At 36.5% G+C, this 20,216-nt stretch overlaps 3 protein-coding genes across 3 annotated transcripts; 2 read left to right on the top strand and 1 right to left on the bottom strand.

Annotated features, from left to right (window-relative positions):
* Positions 1-1,545: 1,545 nt before the first annotated feature.
* Positions 1,546-4,041, top strand: LOC103954261 (probable 1-acyl-sn-glycerol-3-phosphate acyltransferase 4). Its single transcript, XM_009366074.3, has 4 exons — positions 1,546-1,776; positions 2,333-2,935; positions 3,301-3,431; positions 3,561-4,041. Exons 2-4 carry the CDS (start codon positions 2,364-2,366, stop codon positions 4,007-4,009), a joined length of 1,152 nt encoding a protein of 383 aa, XP_009364349.1. The 5' UTR covers positions 1,546-1,776; positions 2,333-2,363; the 3' UTR covers positions 4,010-4,041.
* Positions 4,042-6,282: 2,241 nt separating this feature from the next.
* LOC103954271 (pathogenesis-related thaumatin-like protein 3.5) lies at positions 6,283-7,357 on the top strand. The gene is given in 2 exon segments (XM_009366086.3): positions 6,283-6,760; positions 6,763-7,357. Coding segments are annotated over 2 exon segments (702 nt in total). The 3' UTR covers positions 6,987-7,357.
* A 1,265-nt stretch (positions 7,358-8,622) lies between these two features.
* LOC103954281 (leishmanolysin homolog) lies at positions 8,623-15,153 on the bottom strand. The gene is given in 17 exon segments (XM_009366094.3): positions 8,623-9,180; positions 9,292-9,471; positions 9,473-9,618; positions 9,838-9,933; positions 10,059-10,211; positions 10,299-10,368; positions 10,552-10,651; positions 10,782-10,908; positions 11,052-11,384; positions 11,655-11,715; positions 11,815-11,907; positions 12,435-12,509; positions 12,583-12,656; positions 12,755-12,868; positions 12,998-13,130; positions 13,395-13,892; positions 14,614-15,153. Coding segments are annotated over 17 exon segments (2,562 nt in total). The 5' UTR covers positions 14,677-15,153; the 3' UTR covers positions 8,623-8,934.
* Positions 15,154-20,216: the final 5,063 nt, after the last annotated feature.

Below are 20,216 nucleotides of genomic sequence, written 5' to 3'. Positions count from 1 at the left end.
TGGTTGTTGAAGGTTCCACTTGAATGGTCAACCAAATGCAGCATAAAAAATTAAATTATATTTTTGGAAGCCAAATGATCTAACAATTGATAATTGGATTCATTCTTTAAATTATTAAAAACAAAGTCAATCCCCGGGGTGGTTAATTTTTTTAAGGTATAATTACATAACCAGATTGCTAGTTGAATACAATTCTTTTATTTATTTTGATCTTAAAATTTTCCACTTTGAGCCTTTGGCGTGACCTAACCAATTACGGCATCCGAAAATACTAAATTTCAAAATTCCGGAAATACTTGAATTGAAATTAGAGTCTCATGATTCCGATTCCATCCGTCCGAAAATTAGAATATCCTAATCGTGTACGCTAAAGGGCTAGCAAAATTTGGTGATAATTTGGGCCTAAAGGCCCAACATAAAACAAAACTATACAGTAGAGCCCAAATCCAGAAACATAAGGGCTAAAAGAAAAGCGAAGGAAAACCCAATTCATAGTTAAGGCTGAGAGTCAAATTCCCCTGTTATATAGCAACTATTTTCTAACTTGATCGCATTTGTTTTTTGTTGGATAAACCTGGATTTAATGCATCCCAGTTTTTATTTATTTATTTTTTTCTTTTTGGTTCTTTGTCATCCAAATCCAATCCGATCAGCCCCGACGTACCTTGATTACCTCTATCAACCTTCATCAACGCCGGCCGTGGCTTGATCACTAGCAACTCAATTTTCTCCTTGATTTTCACGATTACATGTATTTGGATGAATCCAATGTCTAGCAACACATGACATTGTCGACAAGTATTATCAAGCCAGCCACAAAGAACAGGTACGTGTCTTAATATTTGTCCTAAAGTTTTGTTCATCCACATGTTTTTTTTTTTTGTGTTTTGCACTTTGTCTTCTTGATCTTGATCACTCGTTGACATTTGTAGCTGGTTAGTATTTTGTTTGTTTGTTTGTACATCGTCAATTCTTCATTTTGGTTTCCATAACTAGAAATGTTCTGCTTTCAATCTGATTAAGTCAGTCAGTTATAATAGTATACGTGTTTTTTCATGCTTAAGTTTCAACTTTTTTTGCCATACGTAAAAGTAAATTAAAGTGTCGCTTTGTCAAAAACAAAAAACTTGGATCTTCCCTGCAATTTTATCCCTTCAGATATGGATGGATTCGCTGAGGCACATCCATCAGTCTGCTGCTCAACTTGCATCAGACTCCATCACCAAACAGCACTCTTGATTCTCGTAGTAGTGAAAACTAAGATTGCTTTTCTTTTTTTCCCCTTAATATTATTTCTTATTTTTTGAGATATATCAAAGAGGAAGCTAGTAGATTTGTTGTTTCAATCAAATTATCCAATTTTATAGTCCAATATATTTTATTTTACACAACCAAATTTTATCCAACAAATCTAACAGCTTTAATTTAGCTTTTTGACTCGTTCTCTTTTTCTACAAAAATAAATACTTCCATATTCGCACTTAATTTTGCTCATCATTTACCTAAACCGCTAAAGAAAAAAAAGACATCATCCCAAACGGCTTACACAGCGATCCTGGAAATATCATTTGCCTATTTATGATATTTTCCTTTTTGCTCATTTAGCGACATTATTTTTGGCATTTATATTTTTAGTGTAGTTATATATAAATGGCCTTTTATTTTTGGCCATTTTTTCAAAACCCGCTTGTCTTTTTTTCTGGATTTCTTCAACAACACAAACGTACTCTTCGTTATCGGAGAAAAAACTTCTCTCTAACTCAACTTTGGCATGAGGTATCAATATTTTTCCCCAGTTTTTCTGAATTTTAAACTCCTTTACACACGTACATTGTTTTGTTTTCCCCTTATTTTGTGTTTTGAGATTGAATTTCTACCTTTATAATTGTTCGTGATTATTTCTCAATTACCCAAAATGTAGTGGCATCGATGTGTGAAAATTGAATCATCACAACCCCTTTGTTTTTCATACCAGAGATGCTTGTCTTTGTATCTTAAGGATGAATTAGGGTTTGAAGGTTTTCTTTAAGGAATTGTTATTGACATGTCAATGAAAAGTCAGTATATGAGTTTCTCCAACTTGTGAGGATATATTAAGATATGGAAGTCTCCCTTCAAAAATTGTTATTGACACGTTAATAAAGTCATCATGCATTGGTGGAATTGCAAACTATTCCAAACTGCATGATAAATAAAGCTCCAATTTTGTGCCACAATTCAGTCTATTACATATTTATGTACAGTGTTATTTTGTTTCTTAATTATTACGTTCATATTTAGATTCAGGGACATGTGAAGTAAATTTTAAAACCACATTTTATTAATATTGCAGCTGCATTTAGGGAGGTTTTTCCTGGAACGAGATGGATGTTTGCAGTCCCTTGAAACCAGATTGTAAACTAAAACACAGGCCTTTGTCCCCTCTTAGAGTTGTGAGGGGTGTCTTATGTTTAGTAGTATTTCTCTCGACAGCGTTCACGATTCTTGTCTGTTTTGCTCCAATCATTGCTGTATTATTGCGCCTTTTGAGCATACATATCAGCAGAAAAGCAACCTCCTTGCTCTTCGGCATTTGGCTGGCCTTGTGGCCCTTCCTTTTCGAGAAGATCAACGGCACGAAAGTGGTTTTTTCTGGTGACACCGTGCCGCCCAAGGAACGGACGCTGCTCATTGCCAACCATAAAACCGAGGTTGATTGGATGTACTTGTGGGATCTCGCGTTGCGTAAGGGGTCTCTCGGACACATCAAGTATGTGCTAAAGAGCAGCTTGATGAAGATACCTGTTTTCGGTTGGGGGTTTCACATTCTAGAGTTCATCCCGTTGAAGAGGAAGTGGGAAGCTGATGAACCGATTATGCGGAAAATGCTTTCATCATTTGCTGATCCTGCAGACCCTCTTTGGCTCGCCATTTTTCCTGAAGGAACTGATTATAAGTACTACTTTTTACCCCCTCTATTGTTTTTATCAATGCATTTGTATGTAATTTTAGATTATTAGGTTGAAGTTAATATATTCAGGTTATTAATCTCCATTTGGTTATATAATTAGTCCAACTATAACACAGACGTTCTGCACTGAGAATTTCTGGTTACAATATTGCCTTATTTTTTATGTACCTCTCTACAATGCCACATAAGTCTTGGACCCCATTTTTTATATTGCGGAAACATTTCCAAAACATTGGTTGCATCTCATATTTTTCGACATGCAACCTTCTACATTGCATGCTAGGGTTTGTATTTATTTGATTTAACAGATGAATATATGAATATTTAGTATTCTTTTTCTATCTGTACAGTGAAGAAAAATGCAAAAAGAGTCAGTTGTTTGCTTCTGAAACTGGACTTCCTGTACTGTCACATGTGCTGCTTCCAAGAACAAAAGGCTTTTGTGCTTGCTTGGAAACTCTAAGAAGCTCTTTGGATGCAGGTTTTTTTTATACAAAACTCCACTCTGATTTTTCCACAAAATTTCTTACCGAAACATTTTGAAGATTGTGTGCACGCACGTGCGCGTATTATACGCACATGAGCCCTGATGATCTATATTGTGCTGCAGTTTATGACTTGACGATCGCATACAAGAATCAATGCCCTTCGTTTCTAGACAATGCTTTCGGCGTGGATCCATCAGAAGTTCACATACATGTTCGGCGCATCCCTATCGAAGAGATCCCCGCTTCTAACACCGATGCAGCCTCTTGGTTAACAGAAGCATTCAGGCTCAAGGACAATCTACTGTCCGATTTTGACGATCAAGGCCATTTTCCTAATGAAGGAGGAGAAGAAGAGCTTTCTACATTCAAGTGCTTGGTAAATTTTATCTTGGTAATTGTTTTGACTATCATGCTGATTTACCTAGCCATTTTTTCATCTGTCTGGTTTAAAGTATACATCGGTTTATCATGTGCTTACCTTGCCACAGCTACTTATTTTGATTTTCAACCGATGCCAATTTTATACTTTGTTCAAGCAACATGTGTTTGCAATAGAGCAAGAATTGAATAGCAATTACAGGAGAAATAAAATGTGCAAATTACCAATTTTTCTAGTGTTTTTGGAATGTTTACTGTTACTATATATTGTTGGACTTGCACCTGCGTGTGTTGGCTGCCAATTTCTTATACCGAAACAGGAGATGAACAACTAGGACGTCACCGTAACGGTTTATTCCCATCCCAACCTAAGTAACCAGTCATTGTCTTGAGGCAAGCAATAGATACAAACTTCATTGTTTTAGTCACTGCAGCACATAATTTAATGAGAGCTGCAAATTTTGCTAGTAGCATGCTATTGCTCGGGGATTCTTCAGTCTTTGAAACCACATAAATAGATCTGCAAATAGACCACTTGAAATATGTAAAGTTGGAACCTTGGACTCCTAGGAGAGACTTGTCATTGTTTTACAGAATTACTGTGAATGTCTAACATCTTCAGCTTTGGATGTTATCTTCCTGCAATGAGTTAACTTGTTTTGAACAGTACAAATAAAAAGAACAGCGTCTTGTTTGAAGTGCTTTCAGTGCTTCCGATAATATTCGATAGAAAAGTTAAAGATGCTTACATGTAAAAGCAACTCGGATCTTTATTAAATAATTTGACACACAATATAAGTGTTTTTTTTTTTTTTTGTAAAGAAGTATTTTCTTACACAGATAAAAAAAGAAAAATTTGGAGTTACTCTCGTCTTTATGCTTAAAACAAACAAGAGAAACTTATATACAATAGGAAACAATCAAACCCTGACAGTGCCAACAATTAAACGAAAACGCATTTTACATGGCTCTGCTGTCAAAAATCATTCGTTTGCCGTCTGCCTGCTCATTGCTTTTCTCAAATGACGCCTAAATTTGATCTTTGTGGCCAAGCATTGTCTTCCAATAATTGACCAACCGTTTAGGTCAACTGACTAGAATAATGTGTCTGTGTTATTATTCATGTTCGAATGAGTCTCCTCGTATGTAAAAATAGTTTAAATATATATCATCTTATCAAAGAATCAAGTCATCATTAGCCTTTTTTCCAAACGGGAAACGACTAAGGCCCAAGCCATTCGTTTTGTGAGGTATTTATACGGGAGGGATGACACATGTCATGTTTACCCTTGTATATATATATATGTGTGTGTTGTGTTCGTGTCAAGCCACAAGTTGATTAGCACACAAAAATAATACAATGATATATTATTAACATACAATAACTCATACCATTCATCACAAATATAAGAAAAATTATAATTTTATTGATAAAACATTTAGATGAGCAGTGTCAATAGTGTACACATGAGGTCCTATCTTTGCTTCAAGCGTTTACGTGTAATGTTCGAAATTGTAGCCCTAAAAAAAGTTGTTCTAACGAGGATTGATTAAAGGCAAAGTTTTTGCTACCACCATGCATTCAAAAGAAATTAAAATTGAAAGATTGTGTCATTTGTATTTGCAAACCACTAAACGGGATTCCAAGAAACACACATCCCACCTCAAATCTTATGCGCATTGTTTTATTTACCAAATTACCAAAAAATTACCAAATTACTAAAATGGGTGACACGATTACACATCAGATATTACCGTTAAGAAGCAAAGCAAAAGTTAAAGCTAAACAACCGATAAGGTACCTAAATAGGAAAGTGGGGAGGTGGATTGTTTGCCCTTCCATTTCCATACTTTCCCCATGTCCTTTTGTTTGTGTGGTCACGGTTAAGTCACGTCAACATTTTATATTTCTATTACTTTTTGTTTTATTATTTCTATAAAAAATTAATATAAAATATTGACGTAGCTTAACCGTGACAACACATCACAATAAAAAAGTATGAGGAGAGTATGAAAATGGGAGGGTAGACAATCCACCGGAAAGTGGTGAGACAAAAGATTGCACGCCAATACTTTGATGACATGGCGAGCTCCCATTGGTGCATTACCCAGTAAACGTTAGTGCTTCCGGAGCATCGGGAAACACCCCACCATCTTATACCACGTCACGGAAAGAGAGGAAGAATTTAAAATACCAAAATTAGCCCTGGAACACGCGTATAAATAACAATCGCCAAGCAGAAGCTCACACCACCAGATCAGATTAAATCGTAATTTCAACAACTGCCCTCGACTCTTTCTTCGTTTTCAGTTATGGCGATTAAGCTCTATCTTCTTCTTTCTCTGCTCTCGTTAGGTACGTACCTCATCCCTCTCAACAACTAAACTCGATTGATTACGGTAATTAATACAGTGATTAACTTAATCTCATCAACTTGTTTTTGTTTCTGGGTAATGTTCCTCTAAATGCAGCTGCATGGTGATGTAGTGTACGCGACACAATTCACGCTCCAAAACCGTTGCACCTACACAGTCTGGCCGGGAACTCTCTCCGGAAACGGCGCTGCAATTCTTGGAGAAGGCGGTTTTGCATTGGCCCCGGGTATATCGGTCCAGCTCACTGCCCCTCTCGGCTGGTCCGGCCGGTTCTGGGCGCGAACCGGCTGCACCTTCGACGACGCAGGAAATGGAAACTGCGTCACCGGCGACTGCGGATCGCTAAAATGTGCTGGCGGTGGCGCGCCCCCTGTGACACTAGCAGAGTTCACAATCGGGTCCAACCAGGGGGACAAGGACTTCTATGACGTCAGCCTGGTGGACGGTTACAATGTGGGTATGGGGTTGTGGGCCACCGGCGGAACCGGTGACTGCCAGTACGCGGGGTGCGTGACGGACTTGAACGGCAGCTGTCCGGCGGAGCTGCGGGTGATGGATTCGGGTTCTGGGTGGTGGTGGCGTGCAGGAGCGCGTGCGCGGCATTTAACACGCCGGAGTTTTGCTGTACTGGGGATCACGCAACGCCGCAGACGTGCTCGCCGACGCAATACTCGGAGATGTTCAAGACAGCGTGCCCTACTGCGTATAGCTACGCTTACGATGACGCTTCGAGCACTTGTACCTGTTCCGGGTCGGACTACTTGATTACATTTTGCTCAGCCGGGTCATCATAAGCTAATGATCCATTAATCTGCAGATTGGTATTGGTAGAAATTAAATTTTAGATATGAAGGACCCTTGTACTTATGGGTTTAATTAAACCCTTATTCGTTTTCTTGGGAGACTAAGTAATCGGTGTATGATGTTTCTGATATGATATGGCTAGGGTTATGTAGCAAATTTATTATTATTAATATTATTATTATCATCTCTACTAATTAATAAAACACTCATTGTAAACCAAAACCTTATAAAATTATTAGTTTAACCATCTAATTAAAACAAAACATGAATAAGAAATTCGGGGCAGAAATGTAATTTCACACAACCAAATTTTGCTGTATTTATTTTTTCAAAGTATCACCTATATGTAATTCTAACATATCTCTAATTAAAAATAAATAAAAAACTTCACACTCTCACATTCTCTATCACTCTCTTCCTCTCTCCTATTTCAAAAACAAAAATAAAAAAATTTCTCACACAGTTATTATTATGTTAGAAATTTTATGACCAAGTCTCGGTGTGTGGTTATGCTCGCTTAATTATTTCTCGAATTATAGGTAGATTTCTCTAGTTGTAATTCCCATGCATTTTCGTTATTGTGGATCGTATCATTTTTTTTCTTTTTTTGTTAAGTGTTTTAGTTAGCAGCTTGATTTAAATTTGATTCGTTACGTGGATTCTTCCCGTTGCAATTAGTTTAATATGTTATGATTAGATTGGTGGTTAGTTACATATGTGATTAGCAGACTCCTGAATCTCAAAGCTCAAAATTGAGGGAAGAAGAAGAGAGAGAAGAGAGAAAGGAGTGGTAGTTTGCACATATTTTTTAAATTTTTTATACGTTTTCTGTAAACAACGACGATCATGATTAATAAAAAATATGTGTGAGGCTAAAAGTATATGTGCTTATCATTTCCGACGATGGAAATAGACTGTAATGTTCATATGAATGTGATAGATATCTATAAAATTTCATGCTCTTGCATTTGCATATGCTTGTCTTAATTTCCAAGGCTAAATGATGGTTGGCTCATGGTTTCTCTTGTAAAGAGAGATTATGTGGTTATAACTACAAGCCTTCACATATTTTTATTTTTTTTCCCTAGTAATATACTAATTAATTTGAGAATCTTTTCCGACCATTTTGAGCCACTCTAAAACGAAAACTTGAACCGATCGAGGAAACAAAATTACTAAATGAGTTTAGGACATTTAACTTGAGTTTGGGTTTGGTATATCAACTGAAAAGATGCCTTACGAGAACCGTACTTCAGGTTTTAAATCTGAGTCATAATACGATGCAATAACACTAATGAAACACATCAAACTAACGATGTTATTGAAAAGGAATACAACCATCAACCGTCACGTTTTGTAGTTTACAAAATATGGTTTAAAAAGATGATCTATCAAGCAGCACCCTCTGGCTAAAACTACCCTTCTCTATGCCATGTGGACGTCACATGAGCAAATTTCTCGGAACAAACAGAATTCAAGTAACGTGGGATAAAAATTGAGTTTCAGAAGATTAAGTGGCGAAATTTAAGCTATAGGAGGCACGCGAGTTCGATGTTGAATTCGGGGCGCGGGGGTGGCGTATAAAAAAAATAAGCCACATAAAAAACGCTAAAGTTCCGACCTAAGTACGAAATTCAAAGGCTTTTTCTTCCTTTCAAATTTCAAGGCCTTGGGCCGAACCACTGTGCAAACAACTCAACAAGCTTCTTTCCCTAATTTTTTTTTTTTTCCTTTTTTTTGGAATCCCCCTTGCATTTCTAAATTTCTCTACAAGCAGCCTTCATCTTTGAAAGCCACAGCTCACCTACCGGCCCAACTTTTTTTTTAATTTATTGGGCCGTGCCTAAGATCTAACAGGCCCAGCATTAAAATGCCACCACCTTTACCCTAAAATTACAACCCTAAAAAAATTACTAAAAAAAAAGGAAATAGAACTGCCTATTTTTTCACAGACATCCCTTTTGAGGAACTGTTGCTTGAAAACCAACTATATATGCTGCTAATCCATGACGTTCTCATCTCACTAGAGCCTGTGCATTGCCCTTGTGCTTCGTCTTTACTACTGAATAGGGTTTGATCCGAGCAATCGAGCGAAGCCCCGCATGCCGAATTGTACGATTGACAAGCTGAATAGCAGACGCGGAGCCTGTTGTCCCCGTCCTTGTCACACTTTTGAATTGATATCTGCAAGGACACGGTTGGATTCTTAGTGTTGGAGAGAGATGATAAAGGCGAGAGAAGGTGATGGAGAAAATGAGAAGGGAATGTCGGGTTGTGGAGTGGGAGGCAACTTACCCAGCAAGCCAGCTGCTTCGCGGTCATATCACAGTAGCTGGTTCTGAAGATGCTAAAAAGTTTCCGGGCGCCACCAGGAAACAAACGGTGGTAGTTGGGCATGACCACTACATCCTCAAGCTGCTGCAATATGCTTGGTTCACTGGGTGCACAGTGCTGTCCGGCACCAGAGTTGACAGTTTTCCAGCACATCTTTACAAACTTTAAGACTGGACTGGAGCATGGTGCTGTTCTGGCATGAGTAGCCTGCATAGTCAGAGCAGCGGAATTCACAGACTCCATCATCACAAACACCTCCATGAAGGCTGCATTGCTCATCACAAACCGCTGCATTCCATACACGAGCAATGTTATCAGAAAACAGCTGATAGTCATAATATTAGCGGTCATCATGAACATGACACGGTGCAAAGAATTTAGAAGGTGGTCCTAAATAATTCAACCGGCATCAGTCAAGTGCCTGAAAATTAGGCGATCATTCTCGAGTTGGCTACATTAGCCATATAGACAAACTGGAAGAAGAAAAATGAGAAAAAGAGTGCATACCAGTGGAGCAGTCAACACCAGTGTAGCCTTTATTACATTCACACAGCCCGTCAGAAAGGCAGCTTCCACGTCCATTACAGTTGCTTGGGCAGGTGCCTGCAAATATCATAATTTCAGTAGTGGTTCTAGCTTCTAGGTAAATGGTGCATCATAACTTGGTATAACATTGCATCTTGCGTTCAATACAATAAAAACCATGAAACCCTATATGAGGTGCTTACGTTTACTACAATCACAACCATGAAACCCTAGAAAACAGTGACATCTTCCTTCAACACAGTCTCCATTGAAATTGCATGACTTTGGACATTGTCCATTTGCAGGAACTAGGGCTTTACTACAGAGTTCATCATACGCCGGGCATAACAATTCCCCTGAAAGAGGAATATTTCAAGCTTTAATCATGGTAATGCACATGGAAAGATTAAGAAGGAAAACGATAGATAGAACAGCATCATTACCATTAAATCCTGGGAACTGAAGGGGTCCACCAGCTTCAGGACATACTTTCCACATACCATCCACAGCAACCTGAAAATTGATAAACAATTAAATATGAGACAAGAAGATTGCAGGGGAAATAAAATATGAAGCAGCTTCAAATATAAAGATAACGCTTGTCTATTTTATGGTTGATAAAGCTACTGCGATCCCAAATGTGCACCCAATAATCTAGAGCAGATGAAAAAGAGCACAATCATTGGAATAACATACCTCTAACGAATTGTTAATACATCTGTGCTGATAACATCCATTTCCTTGGGTCATAGAACCCCGTACAAACCCTGTACGTACCAAGGATGAAGCCATACACCTACAAATGACAAGACGAATAATCATTAGCAACATCTTGCAATTTATAACTGCATCTAACTGCATCCAACATCTCAATAAGAAAGCAATGTTCCTATTTTAGAAAGGTGGAATTGGCTTTGAAATCTCACCTAGAGTTACTTCCTCGTACTTCACCCAACATTCTGTCAGGTGGTCGAGCGCTGTTAGTGTCAGTACATGATCCATCAGAGTAGGCAACGAAATAGGTGCAATAATCAGCCAGTGGGGACTGCCCACCTGAAAAGGTCATAAGAAACAGAACTCACATCAAGCCTCAAACCAGGTATTATGGGTAACCGATATTACAATACCCCAAATGATGAAATGCTTATTAACCAGTTCAAATATGATACAGTAAATTACAAATGCAAAAATTATACCCTTGTTAGCCTGGGGAAAATAGCGTGCCCACTGGGGTAGGTCTCCACTGTAACTTACAATTGGACAGTAACCTTCTGCTTCTCTGTTGTATGTACATCCTGACGATTGGGTTGTGTTGCAGTGATATGCCCCCTTCCAGAAATTGCAAGGGGAAGTAACAAATTCAGTTCCTTGGTTGCGGCCCCAATCAAGATTGTCCGCCAAACTATAATTAGCCTGGTACCATCCACTATCTTCTAATAAAGCAAGTGTCATTTTTGAAACCACAGATCTTGTATCCACTGACCCCGTCATAATTTCATTCATTAGAAGTCTTTTCTCCCAGTGTGACCCTGAAAGTTATTAGATGTACAATGATTATTAAACATTTAAATGCTATGTTGGTATAAGTCGTTTTTTTTTTTTTTTGGTAGGGGATCTGCTACAGTTCTTACTATCTATCAACGGTAAAGATTCTCTTTTTGGCATTTCAAACTCTCCTGAATATAGTACATAAAAATATTGTTCCTCATGTTATATAACTGATCATCCATAAATTATAACTAAAGTACAGCATATTGGTGATACAACATCTGCAGCATAGCATACAACTTTTAGAGTACCTGATGTGCCACGCCCTCCACCATCTTCTAGCTCTAAACCTGTGAAATTCTCAGAGAATGCCTGCCAGAAAAACATTCAACCATTAATTTTCTCTGAAAATATATAGCTTTCTTGAGCAGCACAGCAAATCCATGCACAATAAATAGAGTAGATATTTACCGCATAATGATATCTTGAATGCATGACTACACGTGGAAGAACCACACGAGTCACCATACGCCCAAGCTTTTCATCCATTATTTGTTCTGTAACCTATAAATTGATAGCAGGTAAAATTTTGAGGCCAGAGTGTAGATTAACTTTCCATAATCAAGCATCAAAGAAACAGCAATGTTTTTCAAAAATAAATTTCAGAGGACAAGTACAAAAGGAAAATCTAAATGTTCCTAAAGGCTCTTATGCAGATCATGAGCTATTGTCTGTGAAATGTTGCGACAAGATGCGAGGATTATGCTTTCGAAAGAAGAAGAATAGTATTTTGGTACATTGAATACGATTACAAAGTAGCATGCTGGTTAAAATTTCACTCAATTGACGTATACTAGTATAATGGGGCAGACTGATAAAGGCAGAACTCAAATTCTAGTCAAGGAGTGTATCTCATTTCTTGCAATTCCAAAGCACCTAGACGGATACAAATCTTATAGGCCTTAAGAATGGGGGAAAAATGATAATGGCAGGAGATGTACTATTTGAAGTTTCCAAAAGTTTAAACCAAAATACATAGATTTCAAGACGGTTGTGAAGGAATATTTTGATGCATTAGTAATAGTCTTTACCTGACTACGCCTTCTTTTCCTCTCATCCCTAAAATGAGCAAATGCATGGGGATCAAAACCAAGAACATGCATAACCTGAAAGGATCACACATTTTAATCAATAAGAAAGCACATCCATGTTTTCAAATTTCATTAAGAGCCAACTGACCTCATGTATGAGAGTAGCAGAAAGTAAAGTTTCTGCTTCAGCCGTCAAATGGCGAGGAGCAACATTTACATGTCCTGTCCCCCAAAAATATAAAAAGATACTATCAGTCCTGATTTATATTGCAAGAAAGGCACAAGTATGTCTAGGAAACAATGCTCAATGAACAAATTACCAGCAATTGCACGGCCCCATTGATCACGTTCGCAAGCCACTGCCCATGCAAGAGTGTTCCCAGTGGTAGGTCTTGTTGTCACCAGAAGAACCAGGTCTGCTTCAGCAACACCCTCTGTAAAAGATCAACAATATGGTTAGTAGGATACTAGTGTATGTGCACATAATGAGACTTGCCACAAAAAACTAAAATCAAATGAAGCAATGAGCTTGATACACAACAGCCGTCCTGCAAGTAAGATACCTTCAACATATTCACGTGGTAGTTGTACACCTCCATCCTGGCCGCATGCTGAATACCCACTCAACCGCAAGTTCCCCCTCACAGGTTCAACAGCTAGGGCTCTCTTGAACCAGTCTGCTGTTTGCCCTAGAGCCTGCATTTAAATACTTCTGAAGATTAGTTTCATGCATGCTTCAATTTTCCCGGACTAAATAACATCATTATGTATCACTGCCAATACACTCATCTACCATGTGCAAATTATATCTACTATGAACTGGCATAGAAACTGTTTGATTAAGCAGAATCCAGAGACAAGAAGCAGCATGAACAAAGTAGAATAAGAACAACATACAATGGTTGCATGAAGTACTAACTCGAAAAAATAAGACAGGTGGATACCATAGGACAATCTAACCTTGCGGAGGCGTTGTCTTTTGTCCTTCCCAGCTATATCATCCAAAGTGCAGTTATACCAGCAATCACCAGAAATTGGAGGATCACCATGAGGATTACAAGAAGGAGAGCCAGGAAGAGAAATAACAGGAGGCTCCCCAAGCTTCACAACATCACCAACATTACGACAATCTCTATCAGGAGAGTGACCAACAGCATCATAATTTAAATATATTCTAATAGGCCTTTTAATATCCTTCTGCTGTACAGAGTACTTGGAAATTCCAAGTAACGCCCTACCCTTTTGGTGAAGGGGTTTTGATACACCAGACCCCTCATACACCTGCGGGGTAACAGTGTACACTTTGCGACCAGGTTGCCTGCGCTGTTTGATTATCTGGTCATGAATGCAGGAATGTGAAACAATGCTATCGGATAACAATTCTGGGCTTTGCCCTTGCAGAGTGTTTTCTTGGAGTGATGCATTACTAGCTTGCAACCATATAAACAGCAATATAACCTGAAGCAAAACAAAAATAAAAACCCACATTTGTCAACGAAGCTAGCAAATTTAAACACCTCGGTTTTCAAAAGAGACCCAAACTTAATGATGACACAAATCGGAGGGGAAAGATCAACCACTCTACACACAATCCCAATACATTCACAAAACCAAAAGAAATGGCCGATCTAACATATATAGTCTCAGAATAGCTAAAACGGATATCAAACTACGAAGTTTCCAAATCCTAGTGGCTCAAATTAGCACAAAAAGTGAATGCCACTGTTTCGTCTCGCTTCGACCCGAATCTGCTTCAACATCAAAAAACATAAACACTAACAATTGACCAAACCCAACCCACAGATCAGCCTAAAAAAAAAGAAACTGAAATGTGACCCCTCAGCCCATAGTGAACAGTTTCCACAAAAGGAAAGTTTAATTAGATGGAAGCATAAACAAGCAAAAGCAAATAGCTTGGAAAGTGGAAATCCATTCCGTACTAAACACAGCTGCTTCCATGAACCTAATCAGAGTAAAGGAAAGCCCTAACCCACAACAAATTTAGGGTCATTGCAGTGCCAAAATCCCAAATTCTCCCATCTATTCATGCAATTTCTCAGCAACCAAACACACCGTAAAGTCCTAACTCAACTTTTCCAGGAAAAAAAAAAACGCAAAAAACTTTAAACTCCGAATCGTCTAAGCGAAAAATAAAATTGAAAAAACTGAAAGAGCTGACCTTGACGACGACGACGGCGAATCTGGGAGAAGGACATGGACTACGCCGCATCATCACCTCCATGAAATGCGGGAAACTGAAACACTACGGGCATCGATTCCATCAACTCGCCGGCGATTTTCCGAACGGCTTTAAAACCCAGAAAAATCGCTGGCACTTCTGCATTTCAATCGACCCAATAATTTAAGCAACGAAAACAATCTATTTCCCCTTTGAAAGAGAAACAAAAATCGACGGAGACCCCTTGTGGGCTTTTGGGTTTGGATTCGACAGCGTCGTACAGTGTGGGTCTTAGGTGCCTCGAGAGCATAAAAAAATGCTGCTACTATCGACGACTGATTCGAACGAGGAGCTCTCTGGTGCGGCCACTGAAAGCTTCGGTCTTTCGGGAATGCGAAGAACGCGGAATCAGTGACAGTGGAGGCGAAGAAGACGAAGAGGAGGAGGAGGAGGAGAGAGAGAGAGAGAGAGAGAGAGAGGAGGAGGAAGAAGAAGAGGTGCGAATGCTACAAAATCATGTGGATTGGGTGAGGGTGGGTGCAGCTGATGATTTTATTTAATCCTTTTTATTTTTTGATTGAGGAATTTTTATTTTTTTTATTAGGTCAGTAATTTGAAAAAAGGTGAAAAGCAAAAGGACCACCGTGTTGGGTAGAATTACGTTAGGCCCCACTCAACGTTTGATAATCTCGTTCATTAATTCTGTGTGTCTATTAATGTTAATGTCGCTTTAACATTCCGTAATTCGAAACTCTTTTAAATTATGTTTTGTTTTCTGGGAAAATGTTTGGCAATGTTTCCTGAAATATCTAAGCTTTATTCCACCTTGCCATCTCAATTTTAAATTTGGTTATGAGCTTCTTAAACTTGTAATTCTTTTCAATCATTTTATATTGTTGTGTTTGCTTAACTCCAAGGTGAAGAAACAAGCCCATTAGATTCTTTCATCTCGCTAACCAAAAAAAGGACGTCTCGCACTCTTACCTTGCTTTTGGCACCTTCTACCTTCATTCACGACCCAAGCTCCGATTTCAATCTGAACTAAATCATCATATCCAAATTAGGATCGGCGGCTTCACCAATCATCCATTAATGCGTAGCCTTTACTTTGTAACCTCTGGGATGACATATATCCAAGGGCTCGAAACAATGTATTTATTGTCGAACCCCTGTCTACTACGCTTAGAGACACTCGAGAAAACTTTACTTTATGGAGAAAAAAAAGTTAAAATAATGATGAAATTTACTGCAAATGTGTAGTTTCAACTCAACTTCATTTTATTTCTTATTCTTATCATATATCGAAATATTATTAGTTCTTTTTGTGAACATAACATTATATTTATGTACATCTCACTACAAATTGATCATATGCTCTACACGTGATCGAATTAACTAAAAGTTATGATAAAACTTACAATTAAAGCAAGAATGACAAAACTAAAGTTTAAAAAAGCTTAAATTGAAATTTGAAAATTCGAGATCCAAAGCTCTACCGAACCGGGCAAATACATAAAAGTGTTTGGTTTGGTTTTATGTGGTGGAGTGGTTTTGATTAATGTGTAAGCTAAAAGTAAGGAAGCTCATATCGATATGAATTGGCTTTAATCGTTTTTTTTTCCCTTTAAAAATGTAAGTGGATCAGGTCATGATTCATGACGGTCCACCACCGCAACATGTGGATTAGTTAACTTATCAATTATTAAATTATTCATAATTTTTTTTTATTTTTTTTATTGGTGGTGTGGTGCATCATATTTATTAATAAAGCAATGCTTGAGCACTTAAGAATAAGTAGAAACTTCTACTCAGAATTCTTCGTGTTCGAATTACAGAGCTTTGTGCTTATGGTTATAATTGTTCATATTTTGAATTACTTTCCAGAGATCATTTTTTGCAAAAAAAATGAATTAAAAAAAAAGTTATTTAATCAATCTATTATAGCGATTACATAAATGATTCGTAATGCTTTTATTAATTTCGTTTATCTGTTTTTATACAATTTGATGACTAAAAAATTTTAGTTTAAATTGATTTTTTTTTTTTACAAAAACAATCTTTATGGTCAAAACTGACGTAAATTTATTCGAGCACATTCGTTCAATTGTTTGGTTAAAATACATTTACAAAAATATGATTCCAGGCAAAACATTCTTACATTTCTGTGTGCAAAACATGAAGCAATATTACCATTATTACAGCTATGTGGGTGAAAAGAGTAAATGCCCGACAATCACAATAATTTATACCCAAAATACAATAATTTATCGATAAATGTTATTGGCACTTCAAAAATTACATTATACACTTCAAACTTTCTATATTTGAAAGAAAAATACACTTGTGAGAAGTGTAGAATGAGATTTAGAGTGCCAATAACACTTTTCCTAATTTATCAGCTCAATACTTTATCTATGTTTTAAGTAGACAGTTCACGTTTGTATTGATTTTTTTCATTTAAATTTGAACTTTACGATCTTTGGATATTTAAATTTGAAACTATACGATTTTTGGATTAAATTTAGTGTATTTGTAGAAGTATATTAGTCTATTTTATTCACTGCAAATGAATGTTTTAATGATTTTAGATTTATCTAATTTCTTTCAAGGAAAAAAGTTGTGCTAAATATAGATAGGTCGAATCGTTAAAATACATTATAAAATGAGCCTATAAAATAGTTATCAAAATGTGTGTCAAAAACACGTGTCTCCAAATCCTAAACCATTAACTTAAACCAAATGTTAATTATTCGAGTCAAATTTGTCGATCTAATTAAGTCAACCAAATCGAGATCTTAAAAATGGTAGGATTTGATAGTGTGGGCAAGCCAAAGTATAAAGTTTGATGTGCTTTTATATTTACTGTTATCTGAGTGACTGCTCCTCGGAGAGATTCAGAAAATTATTGATAGTTGGGTACACATACACTCATAAGTCCATGCCTACAAATCTCAATCTCATAAATTAAATATTAACTTGGTCAAAAATTGGAAACTCCGACTTTGTCACAAAAAATTATTGCCAATGTGATGTCTAGGCCTATCGAAATTATAATGTCGTTGGTCCCTTTCAACTCGAACAATGTTGACTCCCATGACATATTTGATCCATTGCATTATATAAACTGCAGAAATATATCGATTCTTTTCGTCAAAGATCTACACAGAAAATTAGACTAAACAATCATGATTTATGAACACGAGATTCACAACAAATATTATAGTTAACGAGATACTCTTGAAAAATGAGACTTTTTATAAATTTTCTATCATCTCACACTTTAACATCAATACTCTCATGTTAACAAAAAACAACTGACGCAAGACATCTTGATAACTACAACAAAAAACAACTAACACATGACATCTTTAGGTGCGCTTAGTGCCCGTGATTAAAAAAAAGTCTCTTGCACGCACGTGAGTGCGTGCGAAGAGGCTAGTAATACATTGTCCAAAAACACAAAATGACAGAGAGTTCATCGAGAGTTTTACTTTTGAAACTCTCCCTAGCATTTCTCTTACATGTAGTACCACACAAAAAATAAACTCAAAATAGGTAGTTATGAAAGGTTTTATTCTTTGGTTTCATCATAAAAACCGAAAACTAATTAAAACGTGAGAGAAGAGAACGAGAGTCAAACTCTTTACTTTAAAAATTGTAATATTTGTTTGATGATTGAAGATATAAGTTCATAGTTTGAATCACAAACTACTCATCTCTTGTCCGTCATCATTCTTAGCTTGTATATTGTGATACTTAAACTTAATTGTGATTTAATAACGTTGTAATTAAACGATGATCGGTACTAAAGCTAGCTAAACTTCTTAAGGTGGCATTGAACATTGGAAAGGGAATGAGGGCAAGAAAGGAACTTTCAAACCAGCTTGTAATATATTATACATATATATCTGAAGTAAAAAAAGGTATGCCAAAGTGTTGGGTTGGAACAATTCTTGGTTGAATGGGATTGATGGAAGCAACAAAGAAAAACCTCAAAACCAATAAAAGACCTAAAACCAGGAATTTCTTAGGGGAAGGGCATAAAAATGAGAAGGGCAGTTGGGTTTGGTATTTTGCTGACCTACATACTTGGCTTAAGTATATTTATTAATTTATTCATACTTTGACCTTCTCTCCCTCACGAATCACATTTGCTTAATCGAAGTCTAATTAGGTTGTGTTCCCTTAATTATATTTTATTATATAATTAGGCATAAACTAATCCATCATTGTCTACAAAGGTGGTCGCTTACTTATCTATTAGTTAGAAAACAGCTCGTCCAACATATCAAAAATGAATATTAATATAAATGTTTTATTAAATAAAATTTTGTTGTTTGATTTTTACGTGTTGTTTGCTGATTACTGCGTACTGTACTAGTGTTATCATAGTTTGATCGAGTGCTGTAAATGGTCCCCGTTTGGTATACCGCCATAATCTCATTCAGATTATGTCGGAGAGCTGAAGAGGTGATATTTTCTGATCAAGCTACCATGGATGCAACAAACTAAAAAGGTACGCATAGGTCGGCAATATATTCAAGAAAATTCAGAAAAACAACTACCTACAACTAACAATCAAGGGTTAAGAATTTTTAGAGGGGTGGGATACTTTTTTGGGTTCTTTAGATTTAAGCTCTTGCAATTCTTAAGCTATAGACAAAAACCCACATATATTATAACTTCTAAATAAAACCCAAATTTTAGATATGATGTCATGTTTGATAAAAGATGTCCATAAATTTGTGTTTATTTACAAAATCATGCCACCAAATCTCTTATACGTTTCTTTTTAGACATTTAATTTGTTTAATATATTTTTAATTCTGTGTGAACTCCTCCAATCCAAAACCTAATTAGATCAAATATATACGGACATATATTCTACATTTATGTATACTATTACCATAAAAAGAAGTAGGTAAATTAATTTTGTTACAAGTTTAAAAAGTAGGCACATTAATTTTCATGTAATTATACGGTAGGTAAATTATTTTCATAAAATTAAACAATAGATATTGTTTTCAAAAAATTAATTTTCATAGTAGGTAAACTATTTTCATGTAATTATACTATAGGTATAAAATTAAACAATAGATATTATTTTCATAAAATTAATTTTCATAGTAGGTAAATTATTTTCATAAAATTAAACAATAGATATTGTTGAAAATAAAAACTAAATTAGGTATATTCAAATTGAAATTTATTGTCGAAATTAAAAAAAAATTCAAATTAATTCCTCCATCTAGAACTATATTTCATGGCTACAAGACCTTGCCAAATTCAATGCACGTGATCAATTAAAACAAAATTACAAGAACTTTCCATACTGGCTTAGATGGGGTATATTAGAGATCTAGAAAATATAAAAATGGACACACAAACTTAATTTGGTAAGTTGCTTAGTTGGATCCTAATCATTGGGTTTTATTCGGACAAATATTATACGATGGGCTAGAGGCTAGAAAAAATGAGTTTGGAGGGGGAAAGCTAAATTTTCAGTACTTATGTGTGGAGGAGTGATTCGCTTCGTCTTCAAAGTTGTTAAGATGGAGTAGGCTAATTTTAGTTCGGTAGGGTGGACGAATTTTCATTAAGTG

This window comes from the organism of the source record quoted next, unplaced genomic scaffold, assembly GCF_019419815.1.
Source record: "Pyrus x bretschneideri cultivar Hongxiangsu unplaced genomic scaffold, Pyrus_bretschneideri_v1 Contig1, whole genome shotgun sequence".
NCBI lineage: Eukaryota > Viridiplantae > Streptophyta > Magnoliopsida > Rosales > Rosaceae > Pyrus > Pyrus x bretschneideri.
This window is presented reverse-complemented; position numbering and strand designations above follow the sequence as displayed.

Coding starts and splice junctions, on each gene's coding strand:
- LOC103954261 (XM_009366074.3), top strand. CDS start 2,364: ATGGATGTTTGCAGTCCCTTGAAACCAGATTGTAAACTAAAACACAGG. Junction 2,936..3,300: donor CCTGAAGGAACTGATTATAA/GTACTACTTTTT, acceptor CTATCTGTACAG/TGAAGAAAAATGCAAAAAGA. Junction 3,432..3,560: donor AAGAAGCTCTTTGGATGCAG/GTTTTTTTTATA, acceptor ATTGTGCTGCAG/TTTATGACTTGACGATCGCA.